This window comes from Anthonomus grandis, chromosome 1, assembly GCF_022605725.1.
Source record: "Anthonomus grandis grandis chromosome 1, icAntGran1.3, whole genome shotgun sequence".
Classification (NCBI taxonomy): Eukaryota; Metazoa; Arthropoda; class Insecta; order Coleoptera; family Curculionidae; genus Anthonomus; species Anthonomus grandis.
The window spans coordinates 37,343,440-37,370,320 of NC_065546.1; the positions used below are offsets into that span (position 1 = coordinate 37,343,440).

At 31.6% G+C, this 26,881-nt stretch overlaps 1 protein-coding gene across 1 annotated transcript; it reads right to left on the reverse strand.

Moving 5' to 3' along the window:
* Positions 1–1,121: 1,121 nt before the first annotated feature.
* LOC126738763 (trypsin-like) lies at positions 1,122–26,130 on the reverse strand. The gene is made up of 6 exons (XM_050444202.1): positions 26,029–26,130; positions 25,829–25,972; positions 25,629–25,768; positions 11,257–11,420; positions 11,086–11,206; positions 1,122–1,417 (listed from the first exon to the last, which is right to left on the reverse strand). Exons 1-6 carry the CDS (start codon positions 26,111–26,113, stop codon positions 1,256–1,258), a joined length of 816 nt encoding a protein of 271 aa, XP_050300159.1. The 5' UTR covers positions 26,114–26,130; the 3' UTR covers positions 1,122–1,255.
* Between the last annotated feature and the right edge of the window lie 751 nt (positions 26,131–26,881).

Here is a 26,881-nt window from a genome sequence, read left to right on the forward strand (position 1 = left end):
AATGACATTTACGGCTTTGGGTAGTCTATAAGGCATTGGAACTAATTTTTTTATTTTAGTCCAGGCTTCTATATTTCAGGTAAATTTTTTTTTGTCGAGCATTTAACGTCATAATAATGTCATCTTCCGTTTATTTTTTAGGAGTTTAGAGTAGATCTTTTAAAAATATAATTTTTTTAACTTTATTTCAGGATTTCTTTCTATCATATTATTCCTTAAAGTAACTCCTTTCATGTTATTTTACAATTTTGTGAACTGCTCAGGTGTTTTAGAGATATGAAATTATTTTTCCTAGTGTTTCAGGAATTGCAATCTCTTTATTTTCTTTAATATTTTCCAAACATTTTAATTTAATTATTAGTTATAATTGATATGACTTAATTATTTCTATGTTATTTTATGCTTTCACGGTCTTATTTTCTAGGGATGTGCAGCAATTTTTGATGTCTGCCAGAAATTCTAAATTTTATATGTTTTCCTTCCTTAAAAATAACTTTCTGGGTTTCAAGGCTTTGTAGTAATTTTAGGTTTTTTCCACAGTTTCTAGTACTATATTAAATATCATTAAAGCCCAATGAACTTGTGTAAAAATGGATTAAATCGCATCTAATTTTTCTGCTAATTTTTGAGTTTTTATTGCATTATATTTTTTAATAATCTTATGAATGATTAGCATTATTTCGTTATGAATTATGTCATGCAATATTATGAAATTTTGTAATTATATATTTAATCACGATTGCACCATATTGTTTAATTACGAATAATAACCTGAAAATTCCCTATATAGCTTAAACAACCGATAATAGACAAATATTATCCTTTGGCTTCGTGTAAATGAACCACAAATTGCGAATCAGTGTACGCATTATTTACACTTTTAATCAACACGGCGTTTTATCTATGAAGTGCAAATATGGCAAATTTTTTCCATAATTTAAGCCCTTACCATAAAACCCAACTGTTTGCTGAAAAACTCGCCAACATAAACACGAATAGGGACATTTTATCGTAAGGACTAAAGCTTTTATTTTCCAGAATTGAACACTTTGTTGAGACTATTTTTTCATTTGACCTTTTCCACTTTCCTTTACAGGGTTTGGTAATAATAGTTTTTGAAATTGAAGTGTTCAGGTACACGTTATATTACTATTTAAATTATTTAAAAAAAGTTTTTTAAATTGTTATAGGAAATTTAAAATAATTAGTAGTATAGCAAATACTTTGCCTTATATTAATATAAGAAATAGTTTTATTATTCTTCTTGGTATTCTTCAGGCACAACCTCATTAACAAAATCTAAAAAGTTTCCCACTTTGGTGAATACTGTTGTCTTCTTATTGGGTTTTAAGGATCTTCCAAAGGAGACCAGACCGACTAGTTTACCATCTACTGTTAGAGGGCCACCACTATCACCCTAAAAAAAAAATAAAAGTTAAGCAATATTTTAGGTTTTAACATGGTTTTTCAATACATTGACTTGATGCAATTTTTATTTCAATTACTTTATTAAAACCATTAAAGATGATCTGAAGAAAGAAAATATAGATCGAGACAGAATACAAAATTAACTTATAAAGTTAAGACTTAAAACGAAACGGGACGAATGAGACAAAAATTAATAAGAAAATGATGTACAACTTAGAGATCTGGAGATGAAACAGAGGCAAATAATCACTAACTTTGTTGAAGGAGAGTTGGAATAAGGACAAAAAAAATTAACAGAACTAGAGATGAAACTAAAGCGTGGCTCTATCATCCGGATCCAAGAAGCATGGAGTACCTACTTGAATTAGTTCGAGGCCGCTGCTAGGAGAAATCGCTGGGATAACGAAAAAAAAGCAATTATTTTAAAGGTATACATGAGAGGAGAAGCTATAGAAACACTAATAATGGTGTCATCAGAAGATAACATTATTAGTGTTTCTATAGCTTAATTTCGACGTACTGGTGCGTACCTTAGAGACGAGATAAGGTGAAGCCTAGCTACAACAAGTCCAATGAAATCTAGAAGTCTCTAAGTTAGCCCGAGGAAAGCCTAACAGCTTACAAAACCTTTTTAAAGAATATTTTGCCAATTTGACCATGAATCAGAGTAGTAAATTGCGACGTCTTATTGAAGAAAATCAAAAATGTTGTTTCTTGCACAATAATGACTATCGAAGTATTGATGTGGTGCAGCACTAAATTAACACTGGAGACAATGCTTAGATAAAACAAGCATCTCGAAAGATTTTAATAGTTAAGCAAGGTGAAGTTTCCTCGATGCTTCAAGAATACAAGGAGTGATAAATGCATCCCAGAGTTTTTGGATATTTCCAATTGTGCTAGTAAAGAAAAAGAACGGATCTGTCAGATTTTGTGTAGACTATTGCCAGTTAAAGTGAAAAAATTTTTGGGCCTTGGTTATTTTATTACAGAAGATTTGTAGGAAATTTTGCAAACCTTGAAAAACCTCTACATACAGTCATGATGAAGAAAATCATATTTAGTTGATCAGCAGACACTGAAGAAGCGCCCAGATATGAAGACAGAAAGGGCACTGTGGACATCTCCAATTTTAACTTATTCTATTCACATGAAATTAAAGCATCGCACGAGATGATGCTCAACTGATAGATTATTTCAGTAAAATGTTATTAAAATTAAAAAGAAACAATTGTGTGATCACACGAGAGCTATTGATAGTAGCTATTGAAGATTTCGATAAATATTTGTATGGTCATGGATTTATTGTTAGGATTCACCATACTTCTCTGAAATGGCTTTTCAGTCTAAAAACACCAATGAACAAATGGCGGCGTGGCTTTAACGATCTTAATATCACCAAAACGCCGATGCTTTATCCAGAAGATCTTGACACTGACAGTCCTGAAGAGTGTGACATAACTAGTATAAACGAGGATTAGTATGATGATCTAGTATTTAGCCTTATTTATGAACTAATAAAGTCTAGGAATTTCAAAGCCAATAGAAAACGTTGATTATACAAGATGGATTGTTAAAAAGGGTCTGAAAGAGCGTAGATGAAAAAGAGAAGACATATCTGACAGTCCGTCCTCGAAAAAGAATTTCAGAAGTTTTGGAAGCTGTCTATGACGGATAATTGTTTGCAGTTAGTTTGGCAAAGGTGAGAGAAAGATTTTGCTGTCTGAAGAGTCATGAAGATACTGGTGCCGACAGTGTAACCAATATTTATTTAGCAAGGGTAAATTAATAAAACCGGCTCAATCCCTCTGCACCCTCAGTCTGATGGACTGATTGGAAAATTTAATCGCACCTTTAAAATCCATTTGAAAATTTTGACAAAATCTAAGCAAACCACCTGAGATACTTATATAACCATTTTTATTGATGGGAGGAACAATAAATTTGCCATTTAAAAAAAAGCTTCAGTCCTTTGAGGCTGATATAAAAACATCCTTAGAGCACCTAAAAAGTGAAATTGCGATCCTGCAAACAAAAATTTAGTGTAACAGTCAGCGAATTGACGAGGTACAAAAAATACATAATTATAAAAAACTTGATGATAAGAAGAATACTGGAAACCAATGTACATGACCTTCAAGACGAAATTGTTAACTTTTTTAAAACAAACTTGGACATTACTGTATCTAAAAAGGAAATTAGTTCTTGTTATCGTTTCGGAAATAGTGCATCGGTCAGTAGAAACACTAAAAATCGGTCTTCTAAAGTGGCTCCTGTTGTTGTAGAATTCGTGTCTTAGTTGAAACGCGATGAGGTGTTCTTTGCTAAAAAAAGATTACGTGGAACCAAGTTTATTATCTGTGAACAATTGCTGAGTGCTCAGTATGGTTTATACCTCAAAACTTGTAAAAAATTTAAAAATCAGTCATGGACTCACAAAGGTAATGTTTTTATCTTTTTTAATAACAAGAGAGTTAACGTTCCCACCGAAGAAGATTTACAAAAACTTGGACAGGTCTAGTGCGGAGACAGACAGTGCGGCATTAAATATTTATTAGTCTAATTAAAAAATATCATAAATAACTATAACTGTTCATATAACTATAGATATTTAAGGAAAGTTATGAATGTTTTATTAATTAATTAGCATGAATAGTTCAAAGTATGGCTAAGCTAAATGCATTTTTGCCTGGCTGAAGTTTTGACATAATCGGAGTATCTGAGATAAAAGAGTCCACAGATATACTCAAAGCATTTATATTGAACAAATATGGATTAAATTAAAAATTAACAATCAAACTTATCTTTTTGGTTGCATTTATAGGCCGCCCTCGTATAAAACGGTGGATTTTGTATCTCTGTTTGACAATGTGCTAACCTCGCTTACCCCAAGATGCGATTATATCTATTGTACAAAAAATTTTAATTTGGACTATAGTGATCTATTTGCTAAAGATGTTAATGAGTTTAACTTGTTGTTGGATAATGTTGGTATTATGCAAGTAATCTTGAATCCAACGCGAATTTCACAAACCTCAAGTTCTGTTATAGACTTAATGTTAATTGCTAGGAATATACATGTTATAAATAGTGGTACGTTGCCAGGTCCAAAAGTCTCTGATCATGAATTAATATTTTGTGGCTTATCAATACCCCATTATAAAAATCAAATTAAGTTTATTGAATACATAGCAGATAGAGATATTAAAAGCATCGATATTGTCCAGTTTCCGTATGATTTACAGTCTCTACCGTGGCGAAATATTTACGATATTCAAGGCATTGACGATAAAGTAAGCTTTTTTACAAATAACATCGGGGCGCTAAAGGACTTACATAGTCCCTTAAAAAAAGTTTGTATAACAAAAAAATATCAACCATGGCTTGGTAATGTGAAAGATCTAATGTTACTACGTGACAAAGCTCTTTAAAGATATAAAAGAAGTAAAACTGGGGCTAATAGGGAATATTATACAAGGTTGCGTAATTTGACAACTCTAACTCTGAAACAAGAAGAAAAATCATTTCTAAATAATCAACTATCAAAATCGAAAAATTATTGGTGGGACTTACGAAAATATTGTCATAGAATTAAACAAAATAACACTGAAATACCTGATATCTTAAAAAATCCTAATAAAATGAATAATTTTTTATGTCTGTTATTTCACAAAACCAACTCAATAATAAAGATGTTATGAATTTTCACAAGCGTAATTTTAAGGAAAACTTACATTTTTTTTGAAATTTACCCCAGTCTTAGAAATAAAAATTCTTAAATTAATTTAAAAGATTAAGTCCAAAGTGATAGGAGCCGATGAGTTGGATATGAGGATTATTTATTTGTGTTGTCCTTTTCTTTTAGCTTATATAGCACATTTCATTAATGATTGCTTAATAAATTCAACTTTTCCAAGTCAATGGAAATGTGCTATAATAACACCCCTGCCCAAATGTAGTGACCCAAAAGATTATGAAGATCTAAGACTTTTAGAGTGTTAGACAAAATTATTCACCACCAAATGACCAAACATGTTCAACATAATAAAATACTACCGTATGTGAAGTCTGGATTTCGAAAAGGCCATAGCTGTTCTGCGGCTTTGACTCATATAACAGATTATATTTTGAGGGCTATCGACATGGGAAAAATTACAATTTTAAAACTTTTAGATTACATTAGAGCCTTCGGTACTATAGATCATAATTTATTATTGGCAATTTTATCTTATGTAGGATTTAAAAGAGATGCGATTCAATTTTTTAAACATTATTTAACAGGAAGAAGTTAGCGTGTTAGGATTGATGGAATGTTTTCTAGCTCACAGCATATTCTCTGCGGGGTCCCTCAGGGATCAGTTACAAGTCCATTATTATACGCCATTTATACATCAAATATTAATAAAAACATGTAAACTTCACTACTACGCGGATGATACGCAATAGTACAGTCGTGCTGTCATTAGAATTGGTCGAATGGATGCAAAAATTAGATAGAGAATTAAATTTTGACAATAACTTGTATGAGTTGAGAGAGTTCAAAAATGCTAACACAAATTCCAAGAGTGCTTTTTTTAGGGGATGGTCTTGGATTGGCGCTACCATTTTGCACTTACAACTTTGACTCCATGAGATAAATTGTTCAGAAAAATCAGAGCTATCTTTTCTTCCATAGAGCCAAATTCATCCGAGTTGATTTAGAGGGTGTAAAAAGGGGGTGAAGTTTTGAAAGATTGGTTTTAAATTAATAACTTTCTTGGAAAAAATCCCACGAATTTTGTTCAAATGGCAAAGTAATAGCTCTCAAAAAGACACGTACACTGATATATATTGATTATGAAAAAAATTTTTGACACCCTCAAAAAAATTATCAAAAAATCTAAAATATTTTCATTTTGAAATAACTCGAAAACTATACATCAATGAAAAAAGTGTTGGATGTACAGAAGGTGGAGAAAAATTTTACCTTCAATTTAATAGTAAAAGCAACTCTCAACTCCGTATGTAAACCACCCTTATGGGGGGTTAGAATTTTGATAATCTTTTTTGGAGAAACTATTGACTATACAATGTTGCTTATACGCAACAAATTAAAGCAAAAATCTAAGCTATCATTTCTTCCACAGCAAAGAGGTGATAAATTGCATTTTAAGAGCTGTAAAATTAAGGGGTGCATATTAGAAACTAGTTTTTTGGAGTTATCTCCTTGGGTAAGAATTTTTTATAAGAATAATAATACCTATGAACATTACCCTTAGTTTAAAGGTGTGCAGATAGCCAAGTATTACATTATACTGCCTTGAATAAATACATTGTTCCCCAGCTATCAAATAATTTAAACCTTCTTTTACTTTACACTTTACCCCCATCAGGGGGATGCGTATGTGTTGAAAGAGGGTCGATAATATAATCCTTGGATGCGTTCTTTTTAGCTTAACACCTTTGTGACGTTATTTACAAGACCATCGAAAACAGATACAACCTTATGTTCACCCTTTAAAATACATGATCAAGCAAAAAGTAGCCAAAAGTATAAGTAACAATCGTAGAGTATGAAAGTAATGAGTTTCCAAGTTTCTCGTCATTTGAAAATAAAATATAATGAATATTGTGTAAAAGTTGAAGAGCGATGATATGTCAGGGGTTGTTCTCACCCCGAAATATTTTGATAGTCGAGTCGTTCATCAAGAACATTTAGAATGTTCTCGCGTAATGCCTGATTTAAAAATTATTTGAGAAACAGACAGTTTCGTATATTTCACCCCTCTTATTGAGGGTGTAAGAATTGACACAAAGGGATGATTTCATAATCAATCAAATCAGCTCTTTGCGTTCTACAACTTTCCTATTTAAGACAAAGTTGAAAAATTCTTACCCGAAGAGATAACTCGAAAAAACTGGTTTCTAATATGCGTCCCTTAATTTTACAGCCCTTAAAATGCAATTTATTGTGTTGGTTAATCTTTGCTGTGGAAGAAATGATAGCTTAGACTTATTGCTTCAATTTGTTGCGTAGAAGCAACATCGTACAGTCGATAGTTTCTTTAAAAAAGGTTTTCAGAATTTTCACCCTCTATAAGGGTGGTTTACGTACGGAGTTGAGGGTTGGTTTTACTATCAAATTGAAGGTAAAATTTTTCTCCACCTTCTGTACATCCAACACTTTTTTCTTTGATGTATAATTTTCGAGTTATTTCAAAATGAAAATTTTTTGGATTTTTTGAAATTTTTTTTGGGGGTGTCAAAAATGTTTTCCATAGTCGATATATATATCAATGTACGCGTCTTTTTAAGAGCTATTACTTTGCCATTTAAATAAAATTCGTGGGATTTTTTCCAAGAAAGTTATTAATTTAAAACCAATTTTTCAAAACTTCACCTCTTTTTTACACACTCTAAATCAACTCGGATGAATTTGGCTCTGTGGAAGAAAAGATAGCTCTGATTTTTCTGAACAATGTATCTCCTGGAGTCAAACTTGTAAGTGCAAAGGGGTAGCCCCAATCCAAGACCATCCCCAATCATCCCCTAAAAAAACCCACGGTATTTTTGTTAGCATTTTTGGTTTTTGCACTCTCTCCACCCATACAACTTACTGTCAGAATTTTATCCTCTATCTAATTTTTGCATCCATTCTCATACAGCACGACTGTACTACAACTATTTTACTCGTTTTTTAAAGAGCAAGCTAGTGAGTCGCTTCAATGTATTAATACAGAATTAGAAAACTTAAGATCTATTTCCCTACAGCATTCTCTTTATCTAAATCCAAGCAAGTGTTGTTTGTTAATATTTGGTTCTAAAAATGATGTGCAAATTATTAAAAATCAAATTAATATTAGGGTAGGTGACGTGTCTTTAACAAATAAAGGAAAATATAAAAAATGTTGGTCTTACTTTTGACAGTGAAATGCGATTCAACCAGCACGTATCTCATTGTATCCAAAAAGCTTTTTTTATTATACAGCAATCGACACATTCTATCGCAAAGATTAAAAACAATTCTATGTAATGCTCTCGTTCTATCTATGTTTGACTATGGAGATGTCGTTTATGGAAACTGCCTAACACCTATTCCAAAAAATCGTATACAAGGGGTGCAAAATTCCTGTTTGCGATATATCTATATAATTATATCTTTATAATAAAATTATTTATAGATCGCATGTACATATTATAAATATTAGATTTAAAGGTTTGATAACACCTCCTCAACATCGAACATCTATTTATGTACGGAGTTTTTCCTATAATATTTCAAAGCTTTACCGCTCTATTCCCGATTGTTTCAAGATTTTGGAACTACGAATCTTTAAACATAAAACCTTTAATTATTATTTCCAGCAGGAGAGTTTTATATTTTCAATTATTATTATTATTTTTTTTTCTGTTTTAGCTCGCTGATAGCGGTGTTGTCAATTTCATCGGCCTGAAGGCAATATGAATTTTGCCTTCAGGCCGATTGTAGATTTAGGAACTTTGGAACAATGTTACATGTATTCAGTATAACATATTTCTGTATAGTGACAATCGTCCAGAAAGAAAGACCCAATGCGTTAAGGTTTTTTACGACGGTTTTTTACGACAGTGTTAAAGGGAAAATTCCAGTGTATGAAATAACTAGAGGGAGTATATATACATTATCTTGCCTCCATTGTTGTTTTATCGGGTGAGCTAGATCTGCGTATTTAGCAAGTTTAGTGTGTGTCGTTTCTAGGACATTATTGGTATTTGGCACTGCTATGTCAATTAGAAAGGTTTTCTTTTGGGCTTTGTTTATTAAGATTATATCTGATCTGTTTGAAGTCAGCGTTCTATCGGTCAAAACAGTTCTGTCCCAGTAGAGGCGAAAGTCGTCATTTTCAAGTACAGTTTCTGGTTTGTACTGGTAATAGGGGCAAGTTTCGCCAATTAGATGATAAAGTTTTGCCACACGGTAATGTCGGTGCAGATATTCGGCAGCTGATAGAGATGTGCATCCTGATGTTATATGTTGAATTGTCTCCGGTACGCGCAGGCATTTTCTACGACGATCGTGGATTACTTTCTCGTCTTTAGTAATGTACTTAAGGTAATTTCTTGTAGCAATTACTTGGTCTTGTATAACCATCATAAAGCCTTCAGTTTCAGGAAATAGATCTCCACGAGTCAACCAGTAGTTCGACGTTTCATAATCGACATGTTCTGCATTAAGTTCGTGAGGATGCTTTCCGTGTATTGCCTTCTGCTTTCATGTGTTATTATTATTATTATTATTATTATTATTATTATTATTATTATTATTATTATTATTATTATTATTATTATTATTATTATTATTATTATTATTATTATTATTATTATTATTATTATTATTATTATTATATCGTTCTTATATCAATGAGTCTACTGAAAAAAGATGTCTCCGTTGACGAACTTCGCTTATCTTGGGATATTACATACTGGAAGACCCGACAATAGTGAAACCCTTGAGGAATACGTTGATTATCTATAAAAGCGTTTGCAAATGACCCATGAAGTAGTAGCACGGGATAAACATCACTCACTTAGAAAATAACAAAATTAAATTACGTTATGACATAAAAGCGAATTCTACCGGTGTTAATCCTGATTATATAATCCACGGAGAACGTAGAGCAAGTCATCAAAGCTATAGAAGAATTGGGAACGTCGATTTTATGAATCGATTTGCAGCAGAGTTATGACAATGTAAATACGTTAATTATTCTGATACTTTTTGTACTGTTTTGCTATTATTTTGTAGTTTATGTTGCTTAGTTAAGTTTATTTAGGGTTCTATTTGTTTTTAGTTTCTTATTGTCATCTACAGAGCCTAATTTTTAGTAACTCATCTTGTTTAAGGGCCCTATTTAGACCCTAATTGAGATTATTTAGGTTATTTTGTCATAAATATGGGTAGTTTAGATTTTCTATGAGTTGCATACTTGCTTGCTTTGACTGTCAGTATTTTCTTGAAACTATTGTTGTTTATCGGCAAAAAAAATTATTCAAGAATTTTAAGTCTGCTTTAAGTATATTAGCCAATGCTCTCTAGTCTTTTGTCATATTTTTCTTTATGAGACATTAATACTTCAAGGCTTAATATTAATAGCTCTTGAAGAAAATTAAATTATCTTTGACATGATTTAAAAGATGAGATAGAAACACCAATTTTATTAAATGCTTACTTGCATCTTCTATTATAATTAGCAGCCCTTTAAAGACTATAAAATATTATATTTGCTTTAAGTAGTAAGACGTAAAGTTACTAAAAGTCGGTACACTTTTGTCAAATTTTTATTTATTTAATACTTCCAGATATATTATTAAGAGCTCCTCAAAGGCAACTACATTGACTTAAAGGTAACTAAAAACAACGAAGTTTTATTACGTTTTAAAAGCTAAAAAATCTAAATTCCTAAAAACCACCCCATAAATTAATTAAATCATAAATCAATAAGTCTGCCTTCTTGCTCAAACCGTTTCAAGTTAGTACGTTAAGCTAGTCGGCAAACAAAAGCTTTTTGTACAAAAAAAAGCTTTCGCTTCGCAATGTTAATATTAAACAAATCTAATACTTCGGATTTAGGGAAACTGTTTAGTTAATAAACGAGCCATAGCAGATTAACAAATGTTTAAAATGAAATTTATACGTACATAATAAGTCGACTTATGGTGCGGCCTGATGCACACCATATCCCTTGTAATCGTAGGGTGGAACACACCCGGAAAATATCTTTGGCAATTATGGTGGTCATCCAGTTCCACCTTTACTGCCCTAGAAATATTTTGTTAAATTTTATGATTGATTAATAGTGTTAAAGTTACCGAAGGTCCCTGGACTGGAATCCAGTTTCAGTACGTCCCCATCCAGAAACTGAAGCTTTAGTACCACCTGGATGATCGTCAGTTGATATTGGGATGCTTTTGGCTTTTTCTGAGAATTTTATCGGTTCTTCTAGGAGGAGGATGGAGATGTCACTTTCAAGGCCCTTATAGAATGTAATGAGAATAAAAATAATTAACTAGTTATTTATATTTGATGCATTTTTTAAGGAAAATGCAAACCCCTTTAAGTTCTATAATTTGGCAAATTTAATAATTTACTTAAGGTATAAGAGATTTTGTATAGGGGAGAGTTTTATATTAAATAGAATTTATTATTCCATCTGACTTTTCCGAGGAGTTTGTAGGTTAGAATGGATTCGGTTTTTTATGGATAAATTCAAAACGACTTATGTTATGTTTTCCAAGTACATTAATACTGTTTGAAAGCTAGACTCATACTTCACAATAATGTGATGAAATTGTTTTATATATACACAGATAAATATTTTTTAAGAAATTCAATAGAGTTACAAAATCGCTCGTTTTGAAAAAGACTTGTAGGTTAAAACAGTAAACAAAGTTCATTCAACTTTAATAAAGTAAAAACTTATTATTTAGTGTTTATTATTTTTTTTATGTTTTATAATAAAAAAATGTCATATATGTTATTGGATTAATTCAGTATAAAAATTAGTTTTTTGACGTATCATCTTTATCTGCACTATGCTTGCAAGTAAAAAATCACCGTGTCAATCAATGCATTTCAAATAAACAGATCGTTGATATTTACACAATTTATTTGAACTCGTACTATGTTAATTCAATTTTGGTGCAGTTTGGTTTTTTCAGGAGATTTGTTTACGCTTTCTTAAAATTGTAGTTTACCAAGCAACTTGATTAGTTTAGAACTGTTTGCTTAAGACTAGCCAAGTCTTTTTACATTAATAACTTAATTTTTTTATGATTTTTTGTTTTGCGATGGTGCTATGCAATAAAAAGTCAGTTAGATTTTTTAATATTTTTACATAAATACATTTATTTATTTAAATATTTATTTTATAATCAATAATAATATTTTTTTAAGAAACGCAATTTTCTTATATATTGGAGTATGACACGAAACAATCTACATTCTTTTAATTCACAGCTTAGATACGCCAAGATCGTTGGTGATAGCTTCAGCAGAACAGCTGATGTTCCAACTTACAAACTTTTAGTGTTCCAACCTTTAGGCTTCCAACTCGTAAATACAATAAAAAAATAACATTTATATCGAAATATTATATCAATTCATTATATAGGGTTAAAAAAGAAAAACGAATATTTTTAGCTAAAAATCATTGACTGATCTATAAATAACTAACAATAACTACGCGTTTTAATCTTTTGAGACATAAACAGATATTAGTAATAGCAAATTTCAGGTTTTTAATGGCAGTGGTCATGACACGACAAAACAATACGAAAACAGTAAAAAATAAATAGATAACATAAAAAAAATAAAAAATATCACTTTACCAACCTGCAAACCTATAGAAGAGATGATTGAGAAGCTAAGGCAATTTGCGTTTCACAACAGATCGCATTATTAACATAAGTGATTGACGATATTGCGTGTTGGAGATATAAGATGCTTTAATAGCGTATATACATATAATTACAAAAATGGGTTCATTGCTAGTAGTACTAGGCAATGTAATGGGTCTTTTATGGGTCGCCCACTTTTAGACTTAGGGTAAACCACCCAGTTATTGGTACCTTAAGGACTTCTCAGATTTTACATATCCATTAGTTTTCACAAAATTAATATTATAGTCAGCTTGTTCTTTGGTTCTTTGATGATTCTACTTTGTTCTCAAATGAAAAAACAAAAAGATTTTTTTTTTAATTATAATAGCAAAATAATAAAAAGTAAAAAAAAGTTTAGAGCTTAATTGTTGGCACGCTTTCCCAGTCATTGGCACTCGAAATTATTCCAGTTATTGGCACCCCCCAGTAGTTGTCTCACCAGTTATTGGCACATTGTCCACTACGCACCTTAAATATTAATGACTAAAAATTTTATGATATTATTAATATAATATCGGTTTGTTAAAAAAACAACAATAATTGATCTTGATTATAATATGTAATAGCACTAAAAGCAATATCAAAATAATATTGTTTATAAATAAAACGAGCTAATAGTCAAAGGTTTACAAAACGAATAGTTAAACTTAAAGTAGGATTAATAAATATAATGTTTTATAAAAAATTTACAAAAAGCAGCCTAAGACTTAGACATGCAAGAGGCACAAAGAAATTTTTTTTATATAGACTTTTTTTTCCAAACACATGATATGTTCTCGTAAAATTTTTACAACTAAGTCCTGGTTTCGACCTGTTTATATTTTTCACGCAAACATAGCAAACTTTATTTTGTAGTAAGTTCTCCATTGATGAAGTGGATGCCGTCAAAGGTGTGCAGAGGAAAAGATGCTTTTTTGGCGGAGAACTGAACATTTTTGGCTTTGATGATCATCCTTCCTTGCAGTTAGAGGCTTGCCTTTGTTTTCCTTTTCTGTCTTTTTTGCAGCCTGTCGCTTGAGTCTCTCTTCTTTTCTTTGATTCTTCTGCTCTTCCTCTTCCCTCTGAAGCTGTTCTTTTTCCTCAACTATCTTTTTGAAACCCGACGACGAAATAACATAAGGCATATTTAGGATATTATAATTTTCCCCTTCTAAAAAAAATAGACATATTTGCTATTTCCTCTTCTGTATAATTTGTTTCAAAATCGTCTTCTGCCATTTGCCTAAAGGAGGTTGTTGATGTCATTCCCACCTGTCCCAGTTCCATAAATTTTCTATCACCTATTAGCCTTTTGAACAAAGTCAAACTTATTTGTTTTTCTGATTGGCCTTCACTAATATTTGCTTCTGGTTCTCCTACACTATCAATAATATGGGTATTTTTTCCTAGGCACTTGGTATAGTATATTGCATTGGAGTCCCAAGGAAATAATCCACATACTTTAAAGCCGTTTGATATAGTTGTTGCATCAAGTTTTTCCACTGCCGTGTACAAAATAAGAGCAAAATCTTCCTTTCGTAGTTTCATGAATGGATGTTTTCTTCTCGAGTGCAAAACCCCATAACGTTAAAGATTTTTTAAGGGTCTGAAACTGGCAACATCGGCGGGTTGAAGAATTCGAGTGGAGTTGGGATATAAAGAGCATAAAGTACTTACTTGGTATGTGACATGTGTTTTGTGTTCATCAACAAATACTATTACTGGAAACACAACTCCATATTTGATAAGGCTGGGATGCAAGACAAATTCAAGGTAATATAAAAAAGTTTCGGATTTCATCCAGCTATTATCAGTTAACGCATATGTCCATCCTTCTGGAACACTGTCCTTCACCGATTGTAGAAGTCTCTTGTTTGGGAAGATGATCATCGGCGGTGTTATTTATTATACCCGATGCTGAGAAGGTGAACATCACAGTGAGATTCTGTTTCGCATCTCCCATATCAACTTCGTAAACGTTCGTGCAGCCTTTTAGAGCAACGACTTGTCCAAGTTTTGGCACATAATAAAAGAGTGTTTCAACGCCATTAAAAATTTTGCTGGGATCCTTCACGATGTCAAATAGGTCCTTCTTTTTTAAATAAAATTCGATATCTGTGAACCACTTTTTAATATCGCTTTCCGCTACATTTGCTGAAGTTAAAGTAACCGCCTCTGCATTTCGATTTGCTAATTCAGGATGCCGCTTTAAAAAATGGTTGAACCATTTATCGCCTGGTAAATTATTTTTGAATGGTGTTCTTCTATCAGTTTGATGAACTTTTCTGGTCACTCGACCATATAATTTTTGGTCTTGCAAACGTCTTCTTATCGTCCTAGTGCTAATACTTAGGCTTACGTTTCATTTTATAGAGGTAGATGTGGAAAAAGGTTGTTTACTGACTTCGCATACAATAAGCTTATCAGTCTTCCGTGTGGTTTTTCTTGGACGGCCTTGATTTTCAGGAATATATTGTGTTTTTAAAACTCAGCTTACACAGATTACACAAGGTCATCTTTTAAGCACATTTGCAATAAATGCATAGGATTTATTTTGACTCCTGAATTGGAAAATTAGACGCATTTCTTTGGCGCTACAATGCTTTGCGCGACCCATATTTACCAACGCGATGGAACGATCTTGATGAAACTGACTTGTAATTATGGAAAATATGACAAACAAATCTTTCATCTGAATAAACAGAAACCAAATAGTTACAATAAAAAAATACTTTTATTTTTTGTTAAAATGCGTAGTATTTTATTTGCAAAGTCTAACATACCTATAGCGAAGCTACTTCAATTTGATTTGAAATTTGATATGCACTCTTATATTTTTGGCCACAACTGTATGTTTGTGGTTGTTATTTGTTGAACAGTCCTTTGAAGATGCTTTATCACATTCATCATATTAAGTTATTCTTGTTGATATTAAATAAATAGAGCAAATTCGGCAAGGCGTATTTGGTAAACAGCGTTGTGAGAACTACCCCTTTGTCATTGGTAGCTGAACCTATTCATGTCAGTAGCCGATTTATTTAATTTTGCTTCATGGAATAGAGTCTGAGAATATTGGCTAATATTAGCATTGTTATATAACTATAACAATGAAGGCAAAATCCTTACATATATGTAGAAATGACAATAAAACCCTATAACATCAAAAAAATTTATCAATAATTTTGGCAGGCAGAAAACAATACTGCTATTCCCCTTCAATAAAATATCAAGCGTTTCTTTATTTAAAATATGATAAGGTACTCTATAAAGAAATCAATATACAAAGTTAAATAAATGTATAGATACCATATATCGCAATACTGCTCGATCGCATTGCTGATATCACGCACATAAGGAATCTTTACCAGTAACGTCGTCAAATATAGTAAAGGATAATAAGTAAATTATGGCTTTAAATATGAACAATATTACCATTTATGAATGCTTCTTTTTTAACATAAATCATTAGAGTAAACGTACCTCTATTTAATAAAATGTATTTTTATGTAAATTAAATATTTTATAAAGATTATAGATTTCATAGTATTTCATGTTTTAAGGAACAAATTTTTAACATGACAATTTACTGAAAAAAAAAATAGTTTTGTTAATAAAACCTTAGGCAAAACTCGAGTTTTTTATTCTTTACATCCTATTAATAGATTTAGGTTTATTTATATGATTTTTAGAACATTAAAAGACTAAAAGTAGCAAACCGTGGAACTACGGCCAGTTTGTTTGCTTGCAACATCTCTGATGCATTGACGTCAAATGCTTAAGTAGAAATTGCAAAAAAAAAACACTTTAAAATATTGTCATTTATTTTGATAAATACAAAACAATACAAAACTACTATTTCCCCTCAATAAAATATCAGACATTTTTTTAAATAAATAATTGTAAGATACTCTTTAATAAAGTCGATATTCAACGTTAAATGAATGTAGATTAAGATAATGTAATTTGAAGAAAAAGTGAATGACATGGCAACGCTGCTCGATCCCATTGTTTATGCCACCGGTAGAAGGCCAGTAACGTCGTCAAAAAATATTTACCGGATAAATATTTATTAATAATAGAGTATGTTTTATTTTAATTTATTTCGCTATATTAATTCTTTTCGCTAAAGGTCTACAAGTTTCACCTATGTCAAATTTACTACAAGGAATTTTGTATATAATTTTTTAAGTTAGATGGAATATCCAGAAAAAGAGAAAGATAGATAGATAGATAAAACTTTAGCTCCGAGGCTACATCTAAAAATAAAATAATCATCCCTAATCTAATCATTCTTAAATAGTAAATTATTATATTTAAAAATGATTGAACTGAGATTGAATTAAATATAACAAAAGGTATCGTGAAAGATTTAAGTTTATGATTCATTTAAATGCGTCATAAGTAATGCGTTTTTTTTCTTGTTAATACTTGAGAATATGAAATATTTTCAGAGAGATCAACAGACCGAAAATGTCAATGCATCACCAAAAGGCCAACCTATTTATCGACATCGAGGGTGCGTTTGACAAAACAATCTTCGATAAAATTAGAATCCTTCTACTGGAGGCTCAAGTTAACCTTACCTCGTTAATCTTTGCATTTAACAAACCCTACACAATCGACATAAGGAATATTAGTATTAATCGAATGCCGGGTATTACTTATGTCTATTCGAACGGTACAAAACTAAAACAGATTCAGGCTGTGGCGTATAATCCAAAGACCTTCAATTTAACACAATCTAAGTATTAGATACTATGCCAAGTGCTTTTCGAAGCCAAATATAAATGACATAACCCTGGACGCAGAACAACTAATCAGTAGCAAGGTTACTGGTGAAGCGATGATTATTCACACAGACTGCAGATAGGCAGTTCTTGCTGTTAAGACCACGCCTCATGTCAGAACTAGTGCAACAATGCCATCGTACCCTCGTAGAGACTTCTTCCAAAAACAGGGTGAGATGGATCAAGGGGCACAACCACAATAAGGGACAAGAGGATCGCCACTCTTTAACTAACAGGACCGGCGGCCTTCGTGATCTAATAATTTCAAACTCAATTCGTGAATTAATAAACTCACACTCTCATTCGCTTTTAAAAAAGCGGTGGAATGGTACTCAAGGCTGCAACTTATCTAAGGAGCTTCTACGCTACCAGAAAAACTGAAGGAAATCTACTAATTGTATCTGACTAAATGAAAACTCCGTCTTATGACAGGCATGCTTACTGGTCACTGGCGAAATAAATGGCCGACTTTTCAAAATGAATCTAAGCAAAAAGTCCAAGCAATGGAACATTGCGATTGCTCTGCTCTCTTGCCAATACGCAGCATAATTCTCAGAGTATCTAACCCAGAGGTCTCCTATTCCTTTAACAGAGGCGCACAGTGGACCTACAAGAGTCTAAGTGCAGTAGTGTTCGCATCATCGACATAGAGAAAATATTGAAATTGACACAACCAAAGGAAATAACATAGTAACTTAATTTCTCATAAATAAAATATTAAATTTTCTACGAGCTTAAAATTTAAATCCTTTAAGTTTAGTATAATTCAGCTTTCGGAAGAAGTTGTATAAAATGTCAATTAAATATAATTATATTACATAAAAGCTATTTGAAAGTTGTCAATTTAATATTAAAAGTTAGAAGTAAATTTTAGTTACAAAGATTTAGAAACTCACGAAAAATGTAATTTTGAACAGTTTTTCTTATACCAAGTTTATACAACATAAACGTGAAAATAAATATAGGCAAAAAACCACAAACACATAAAAAGGAAATTTCTTGGAATTTCTTTGGAAATTTTTTTGGTGAGGTGGAGTCAGGATATACATTAAATCTAATATAAATTTTACTGTATTAAAAAGCGAATGCCGGCATATTATTGAACATATTTGGCTGAGAGTGGAGATAGATAACCACTCTATTATCATTAGAAATATTTGCAGACTAGCTAGCACTAACTCTCAGATGTTTTAAAATTGTTGCGGCGATATATTGACCAATTTTTATGCAAACATGACTAAATTTCTTGTTCCGGTGTAACTTTAATATAAATATGTCAGATAAAAATGCTTTTCAAAACCAGCAAGAATTTCCACCTTAAGAACTACATTAATGGATTTGATTTGTTGTGATTCTGAAGGTCTGGGAGATGTTGGAATTTTTTGGTTTACGTTAAGCCAAATGTGTCTACAGCTAAACTGCAAAATATTGAATATTCTTTTGTTATTTAGGTTAGGCTTTGGTTATTCTTTTGATACAGGGTGCTTTCCGGACTGTCTTAAAATCGGAACTATTAAACCCTTATATAAAAATTACGATAAAACATAAATATCAAATTACAGACCTGTCTCACTTTTGTCAACATTTTTAAAAGTTTTTGAACGATTAATTAAAAAAAGAATGACAACTTTCTTAACTAAATTTAATGTATTATCAGCCTTGAAATTTGGTTTTGAAATTTGGTTTTGGAGGGAAGATCTACGCAGGATGCAATTAAACTTTTAACATCACAAATATCTGATGCACTAGATAATAGTGAAGCTTGTTGCCACGAACAGGCGTTCGTGGATCTTTCTAAGGCATTTGATACTGTCTGTCATGAGATACTCTTAAAAAAACTATACAGCTGTGGACTCCGAGTCAAAGTTTTCGATTTGCTTAAAAGCTACCTTACAAATAGAACGCAGCGTGTTGACTTTAATGGAACCATAAGCAGTGAAAGAGATGTTAGGTATGGAGTACCCCAGGGAACCTGTGTTGGGTCCTTTACTTTTTACGGTTTATGTAAACGACATGCTTAAGCTTAAACTAAATGGAACGCTGGTTAGTTTAGCAGATGATACCATTTTACTCTGTAGATCAAAGTCTTGGCAAATTATAACAACCCAAATTAAAAAAGACTTTGTGGAATAAAAAACTGGTTTCAACAAAGTAAATTAAGTTTAAATATACAAAAAACTAACTACATGTCTTTTGCAACTTACAGAAGTTCCCTTCAGAGGCTTGGCAACATTAAGATTGGGGATTGTGAAATACCCGAAGCAACATCTTTACATATCTCGGTATTAAAATTGACAATTTGTTGAAATGGGACCTGCATGTCGATGAAATGTTTCAGAAGTTAAGGGAACTTCTCTCAAAATTTATGTACCTTCGAGACTTTTTGACCACCGAACATCTAAAAATTGTATATATGTCTCTTATACAAAGTCATTTAGTTTATGGTATGTTGGGATGGGGAAGCGTTTCTGAAACACATATACAAAATTAAAATCAATTTAAAAATGGTTTTTAAAAATCATTTTTGGCAGAGACAGAATATATCCCACTGATTTCACCTCTTTTCTGAAAGTAAGATATTAAATTTGCGTCAACTCTATTATTTAGAAATCCTTAAATATATAAATAAAAACAAGAAGAAGCGAGTTAAATATCAACCAAAATTCATCTATTAGACAAAACAACTTGGCATATCCAATCACGACTCGTAAAACTCATGGACAGAGAAACTGAAAATATTTTGCTCCGAGATTGTATAACATGCTACCAAATGATATAAGGATGGTTGAAGGTTTCAAATCTTTTAAATGCATTTCAAATTTTTGAAGGGTAGAGAAGTTTTTAATGATTTAATAAATCTTAAATACATTCAATAAATGCTGTTTGTTTCAGGGTGTTTTGAAATATCAACTTACAGGTTTATATTGTTCTGAGTGTACCCTGAAACGAACTTTCTAACCCGGTTATAGTCTGTTTACCCAATAAGGACATAATTACCTAAATTTGACATTTACTCGATTATGTAACCATAAATCACGCACAAGTGCTTAAAGTGTGCTTCAGTGATATTTCTAAACGTTTATATTTTATTTATTTATTGTATTGGTTAATAAGTATATTATGTATATTGTTTAATAAACCTTATTATTATTATTATTATTATTTGCTACATTTGCAGTTAACTCCATTTCAAGCCAATCTAGCAAAAGCTTCTTGGGACTCAATTTACTCGATAATATTGACCGCAAAGTGCCTCTATTACGACAATATTAAATGTTTATAATTAACATGCCCCATTGAAAATAAAAAATAAGCAGAAGGAACCATATAGTCCGTGAATAACAATCGACTAATGAAAAAAACGTTTGGAAAAAACCGAATTAACGACAAATTCAATTAGATCTGGAAAAAGGCATATTTAATATAAAAAATGCCGAAATAGTAGTCTCGAAGAAAAATGGAGTAAACTGAGAAAATTGAATATTCTTAAAAATAAAACTTAAGCTATTTAAAAAACTTGAATAAATGAACAACGTATTTTTATGAAACTAATCAAAAGTAATCTAATCGAGAATTAAATTTTTACGGGAATATTAGACTACATATTTTATTGAGATTGATGAATTATTAATTTATAATATGAATCACTTTATTAGGTCAAGTCTCTTTTTTCTGCTAATTTATATTTCCCTATATGACTTATATCTTAAATTGTTGCATACATAAGTCATATTTTCCAAAGGACTGTAAACTAGCCAATGATTTTCCTTTAGCTAAAATAAATAATCCTACTAAATTTAATCAAATAAGAGCAATGTGAATCTTACCAACGCTTTCAAGTCTTAAAAAAAGTATTGGAATAATAAATCCAATTTTTTTACTGTAAAGCAATGCCTGACATACTAGACGATGTTGTCACTTCTCAGGGTTCTGGTAATGCTAGTCTCTTGGTCTTATTAGATTATTACAAAGCTTTCGACATACATAATTGCAGTATCATGGTCGCTATTTTGAAGTATATTGAGTTTAGTGAGTCCATCTGAGTAAAATATCTTAATTTTCATTAGACAGGAAACAACGTGTCTGTTTTGAAGGCAATAAATCGAATATCCTGGTTGCAAAAAACAAGAGTTTTAGTCATAAATTTTACACGGCATCCTCAGATCTATTTAAAACATCTAAAACAGCTACTAACACAACCGGGACAGAAAATTGAGACTTACAAACACACATATATAAGTAATCAAACATCCATAATGACTTGGTTATTATATTAGAATCGTCAGAAAGGCACTTCTAGGCTAGAAATCATTTGCAAGAAGTTATAAAACTTAAATTTGATAATAATTTATTCCCATTTAAGGAATCAGTTAAGAATATAGATCTTAGTGGATTTCAAGTTAAAATGTAAGGAACATATTACTTATTATTTTAAGAAAGCGTATTAAATGCTTAAGCTAATTTATTCAAGTAAACATTATTTGACACTGGAAGCTAAGGCAATGTTTTGCGACGCATTAGTGTTATATTTTAATTTTACTGATCATTTATTTATATACCACATTTTAGGATAGCCTGGACATAAAACGATTCCCAAAAACAGAAAATATTTGTCTGCGCCTTATTTTTGGCATAAGGCCTAGGCAAACAAATGTTCACAAATTACCAGAATTCAAATGGCTTAATATGTCTGACCGATGTATATGTCGCAGCCTTCTACTGTAATCGGTCATTACATGAAAAGTCTGGCCTTTTCATGAAACGCTGCCAAACACTGAAACAAATAACTGTTACGCCGAAAGACAATAAATTTTAGACGCACATACTAACCTCAAAATGACGACGGCCGACAGTGTTATTGTGGCACAACAAACGCAATTCTACAAGAAATTAGAAGAGTTTTATTCCCAGAAACCTCTACGAAAGCCTCACACAAAGCACAAAATTGAAACAGTTATACAGGAAATTGTAGCAGCTAAGCAGAAACCGTAAGTACTTATCTCATTCTTATAGATTGTTTAGGTTAGGTTTATATCCGGGATTTCCCGGGTTTCTCGTGGACTCGTGATTTGTACAGTGTACACTGTGAATTAATTCATGCTATTACAAAAACATATCCCCACTGTTAGTAGGTACTACCTGCTAACCTATCATTTTGAAATTTTATACACTTGTGTAATTTGGATAGTAATATTTAGATATACAGGGTGTCCTAATATTCCGTATACATCGAACTAACACGTATTTTTGAAATTGAAATAAGTCGATTGGAGACAATTTACCTCTATACAAAAGTGCTTCATTTGTCTGTTAGAGCTTAGTTTTCGAGATACAGGGTGTTAACATTTTTATAAAAAAATCGTTTTTTGTTGATAAGTCAAAAATAATTTCTCCGATTTTGATGAAACTTGTTACAGTTGATAGCAGTAATAAGGGGCTACTTTCTATGCAATTAGATTTTGTTTTATATAATAAAAATATTAAACTGTATTTTTATTGTTAAACTTTGATGCCTTCTAACGGACAAAGGAAGCACTTTTGTATAGAGGTAAATTGTGTCCAATCGACTTATTTTAATTGCAAAAATACGTGGCAGTTTTATGTCCACGGACTATTGGGGCAACCTGTATAATGTTAGGTATACAGGATGGCCCAATAGTGTGGCAAAGTTAGCTTTTTAGAAAAAATGTTTCCTAGAAAAGTTTTATGGGAAGCATTGTACTTTCGCAGGAAATTATTCTTAGCTACACAGGGGGTTCTTTAATAGCGAGGCACAAGAAAATTTTAATTATTTGAAATTTATTTCTTTATTTTTTTCTAAAATAGGTTTCTGTTTTAGAGAAAGAAAAGAAAGGCGTGAATACTTTTTGTTGCAGACATATGATGTTATGACCATTTCTGACCAATATCATTTAATAAAGAAACATAAAAGCGAGGATGAAATCCAGTTTGTAGTGGTGTACGAAGATTTATTTGAGAAATTATGTGATTATCATATCAACAAAACAAGGTACGGTGGTTGCGTTAAAATGGAAGTAGCTCTCAAAAATAAATTGAGTATCCCACGTCCGGCCATAGAATGTTTTGTTCAATGCTGCAAAAGCTGCAATGAAAAGAAACATGGCAGGCAAAAAATTGTAGTACGTCCCATTGTAAGCAAAGATTTTAATGAAAGAGGGCAGCTGGACCTGATAGATTTCCAATCACTTCCCGACAAGCAATTCAAATGGATAATGAATTATCAAGATCAAGCCACAAAATTCGTATTCTTACGACCAATGAAAACCAAACATGCCGAGGAAGTTGCTTCCAACTTATTAAGTATTTTTCTGTTAATAGGAGCCCCGAAAATTCTCCAGAGCGACAACGGTCGAGTTTCTAAACAAGGGTATACTTGAATTGAAAGAGTTATGACCTGAATGCAGTATAGTACACGTCAAGGCAGCATTGAACGCTCAAACCAAGACGTTGAAAACATGATTCGAGCTTGAATGTCTGACACGAATAGCAAAAGATGGTCGGTAGGGCTTCAGCTTGTGCAATGGCAAAAGAATATCTCATTTCACAGAACAATAGGGCGGTCTCCGTATAAAGCACTTTTAGGCTGTGAACCTAAGAGTTGGTCTATCTTCTAGTAACATCCCCTTAGCGCTTGCAAAAACATTAACTTCCGAAGAAGAGCTTATGAAAATTGTAAATAACGAAGAAGATTCAGTTGTCGAAATATCGGATGCACATGAAAGTTTCGCTGATAAAGATACCGACATTGCCAATATTGTGTCGGAGGAAAAAAGGTCTGAAGAAGCAATTTGCGAAAATTGTTTACTTGTTGTTAATATTACTGAAGTTTGTCGACAAGGATCTTCAATACTGTGCAATTTATGTTCCGCTAGCAAAAACATCTGTGAGGAGCGCGACGAAGCTAGAAATAAAACTGAAGAAGCAGCCAAAAAATTGTGAGCAATTCGGTAAAAAAAATGCCGACTTTCAATGTAGGTGATTGTGTGTTGTTAAATATTCCTAAAGTCGACAGAGGTCTAGGAGATTCCAGGAATATGATTTGTTTAATAATAGATCAGAAAAATGGTGTAAATTAGGTTGCAGGTAAACACGGTATTATAAAGGGATGGTTTAGTGCTGAAAGTCTCACTGTTGCGGGTTCAGCATTTCTTAATAAAGAGGAAATCCCCTTGGAAAAATCACTGAGCTTAAGAGAGGCTGTGTCATTAGAATCAGGTGGTCAAGGCTTTCTCAAATGTTCGTGTAAACCCAGCAAGCAACAGTGTACTAAAAATAAGTGTATATTATCTGTAAAAAAAATAGCGTACTTTGTAACAGTCGGTGCCATAATAGCTTGCCTAAGTAACTTGTTTATCATTTGTTTACTTTGATTAATATATGCGAGTTTTACTTTCTTTTATATTTTTGCTCTCGAACTGTAGCTAGCCTCTATTGATTTATTTTTGTAATTAAATTTATTTTGAGGTTAGTATGTGTGTTATTTCGTTGATGTTGATTCAGCAAGTGCAAAGTAGATTCGAAGCGTTACATGAAACGTCCAATACAGTCGGACACCTAACGTAATTTTGCTCGTTTTCATCAAGCAGCCGAAGCACGCTGACGTTACACGTAACGTCTAAAATTTATAGTCTTTCGGGGTAACAGTTATCTGTTTCAGTGTTTGGCAGCGTTTCATGAAAATGCCAGACTTTTCATGTAATGACCGATTACAGTAGAAGGCTGCGACATATATATACCTTCAGTCAATTGTATATAAATTATTCAAAGAGAGACTTTTTTCCATAAATATCTTGATTCAAGCAAGATTACTTCTCGTTAAAATATCGTAGTTGGTTATACATACTTACGGCATTACTATTTTTATTTAATCTTAATAATAAATTTATATTTTTACGAAGCAAGCTGTTGTTGATGTTTATTTTATTACTATTTTTATTATTGATATTTGATCTTTGTGAATTAAATAACAAAAGTCTTATACTATTATTTGAAAGATTAGAAAACTCGCTTACTTACATGATAACTAAAATCAGGATGTTTAATAACTTTGGCTATATGATGTAAATTTCCCTCATAATCATCGACGTGATTAGCACCAACTAGAACAGCCAAGTTTTTCCTTGGCACCAGATTTCTCGTATGAGTACAATGAGCAGCTAAAATAAATATATATTTTTTAAAATAATTTAACTTTTGTTTTTAAAAACTAAATTTACCTGTAAAAACTACCTTAGGTTTCACGATTACACCGCCACAAATGATCTTATTGGCTTTCGTGTTTAGTAGGGCCACTTGATAGGGATGATCGGTGATATCCACCACTTTTCCGTGTAAAATTTCGGCGTTTTTTCGAGGCAGGGCTTAAATTAGGCCAGAAAGTGACTAATTATTTGAGACAAAAATCGTTGGGACTTACCATTTCCGATTTTAATAGTACAAATAAAGAGCAACGTTAGAATACAACACATTTTACTTATAATATGGCAACGGAAAATACGCATTTCGCGCCGTTTTATAGATTCACGCCTGAGGGAGTAAATGTTACTTTTTTTGCTTAAAAATAATCGTAAAACTTAGGAGTGATTTGAATCGTTGCGATATTTATTGGTTTTTGGGGTTTTGGGCGTTTTATTAAGAGGATATACCGAGAGCGAATAGTCTGCTTCAATTCATTTAAAATTCTTGAATTTCATTTTTTGAAAGCATTCTTGGTACTTTTTTAATAAAATCGTAAAAAAATTACCAATTTGATATAAGAAGTGTATAATTATCGCCATGTTGATGATCTTTAACAAAAAAAATCAGCTTTCACATTGAAGAAAAAGTTAAAAAAAAATTAAATTGAGCGATAAATTGTATTATTTTCTATTTAGTTTTTCTGTTTATTTTCTGTTAAATTAATACTTTTCACATCAGAGGCAAAATAAGTTAGGTTTATGTTTCTTTCTTTGTGTTTCGTCCTGATATATCGACTGAAAAATGTATATGCGCCGTACTATATAAATTGTATTAAAATCTTAATTTGAGTTTATTTTTGTCAGTTTGAAATTGCAAAGGCAAGAGATCGAAAGAAAAATTTACGATGTACGATGTTACTAACAAAACTGTCTAATTCACAAAAGTAATGAATAAAATTGAAATTAATAAAAACAGGAATGTTAACAAATTTACTGAAAGTTTATTCTTATTAACGAAAACATTTTTTGAAAAAAAATATAAATCTAATAAATCAAAGAAAATAATATATTAATACAAAAGTTACATAAAAT

Bases quoted from the DNA above. Each gene is read 5' to 3' on its own strand.
- LOC126738763 (XM_050444202.1), bottom strand. From the start codon at position 26,113: ATGCGTATTTTCCGTTGCCATATTATAAGTAAAATGTGTTGTATTCTA. The intron at 25,769-25,828 runs GTAAATTTAGTT...TATTTATTTTAG, and splicing joins ACCTAAGGTAGTTTTTACAG to CTGCTCATTGTACTCATACG. The intron at 1,418-11,085 runs GTACGTATAAAT...TTTTTTTTTTAG, and splicing joins ACCATAAGTCGACTTATTAT to GGTGATAGTGGTGGCCCTCT.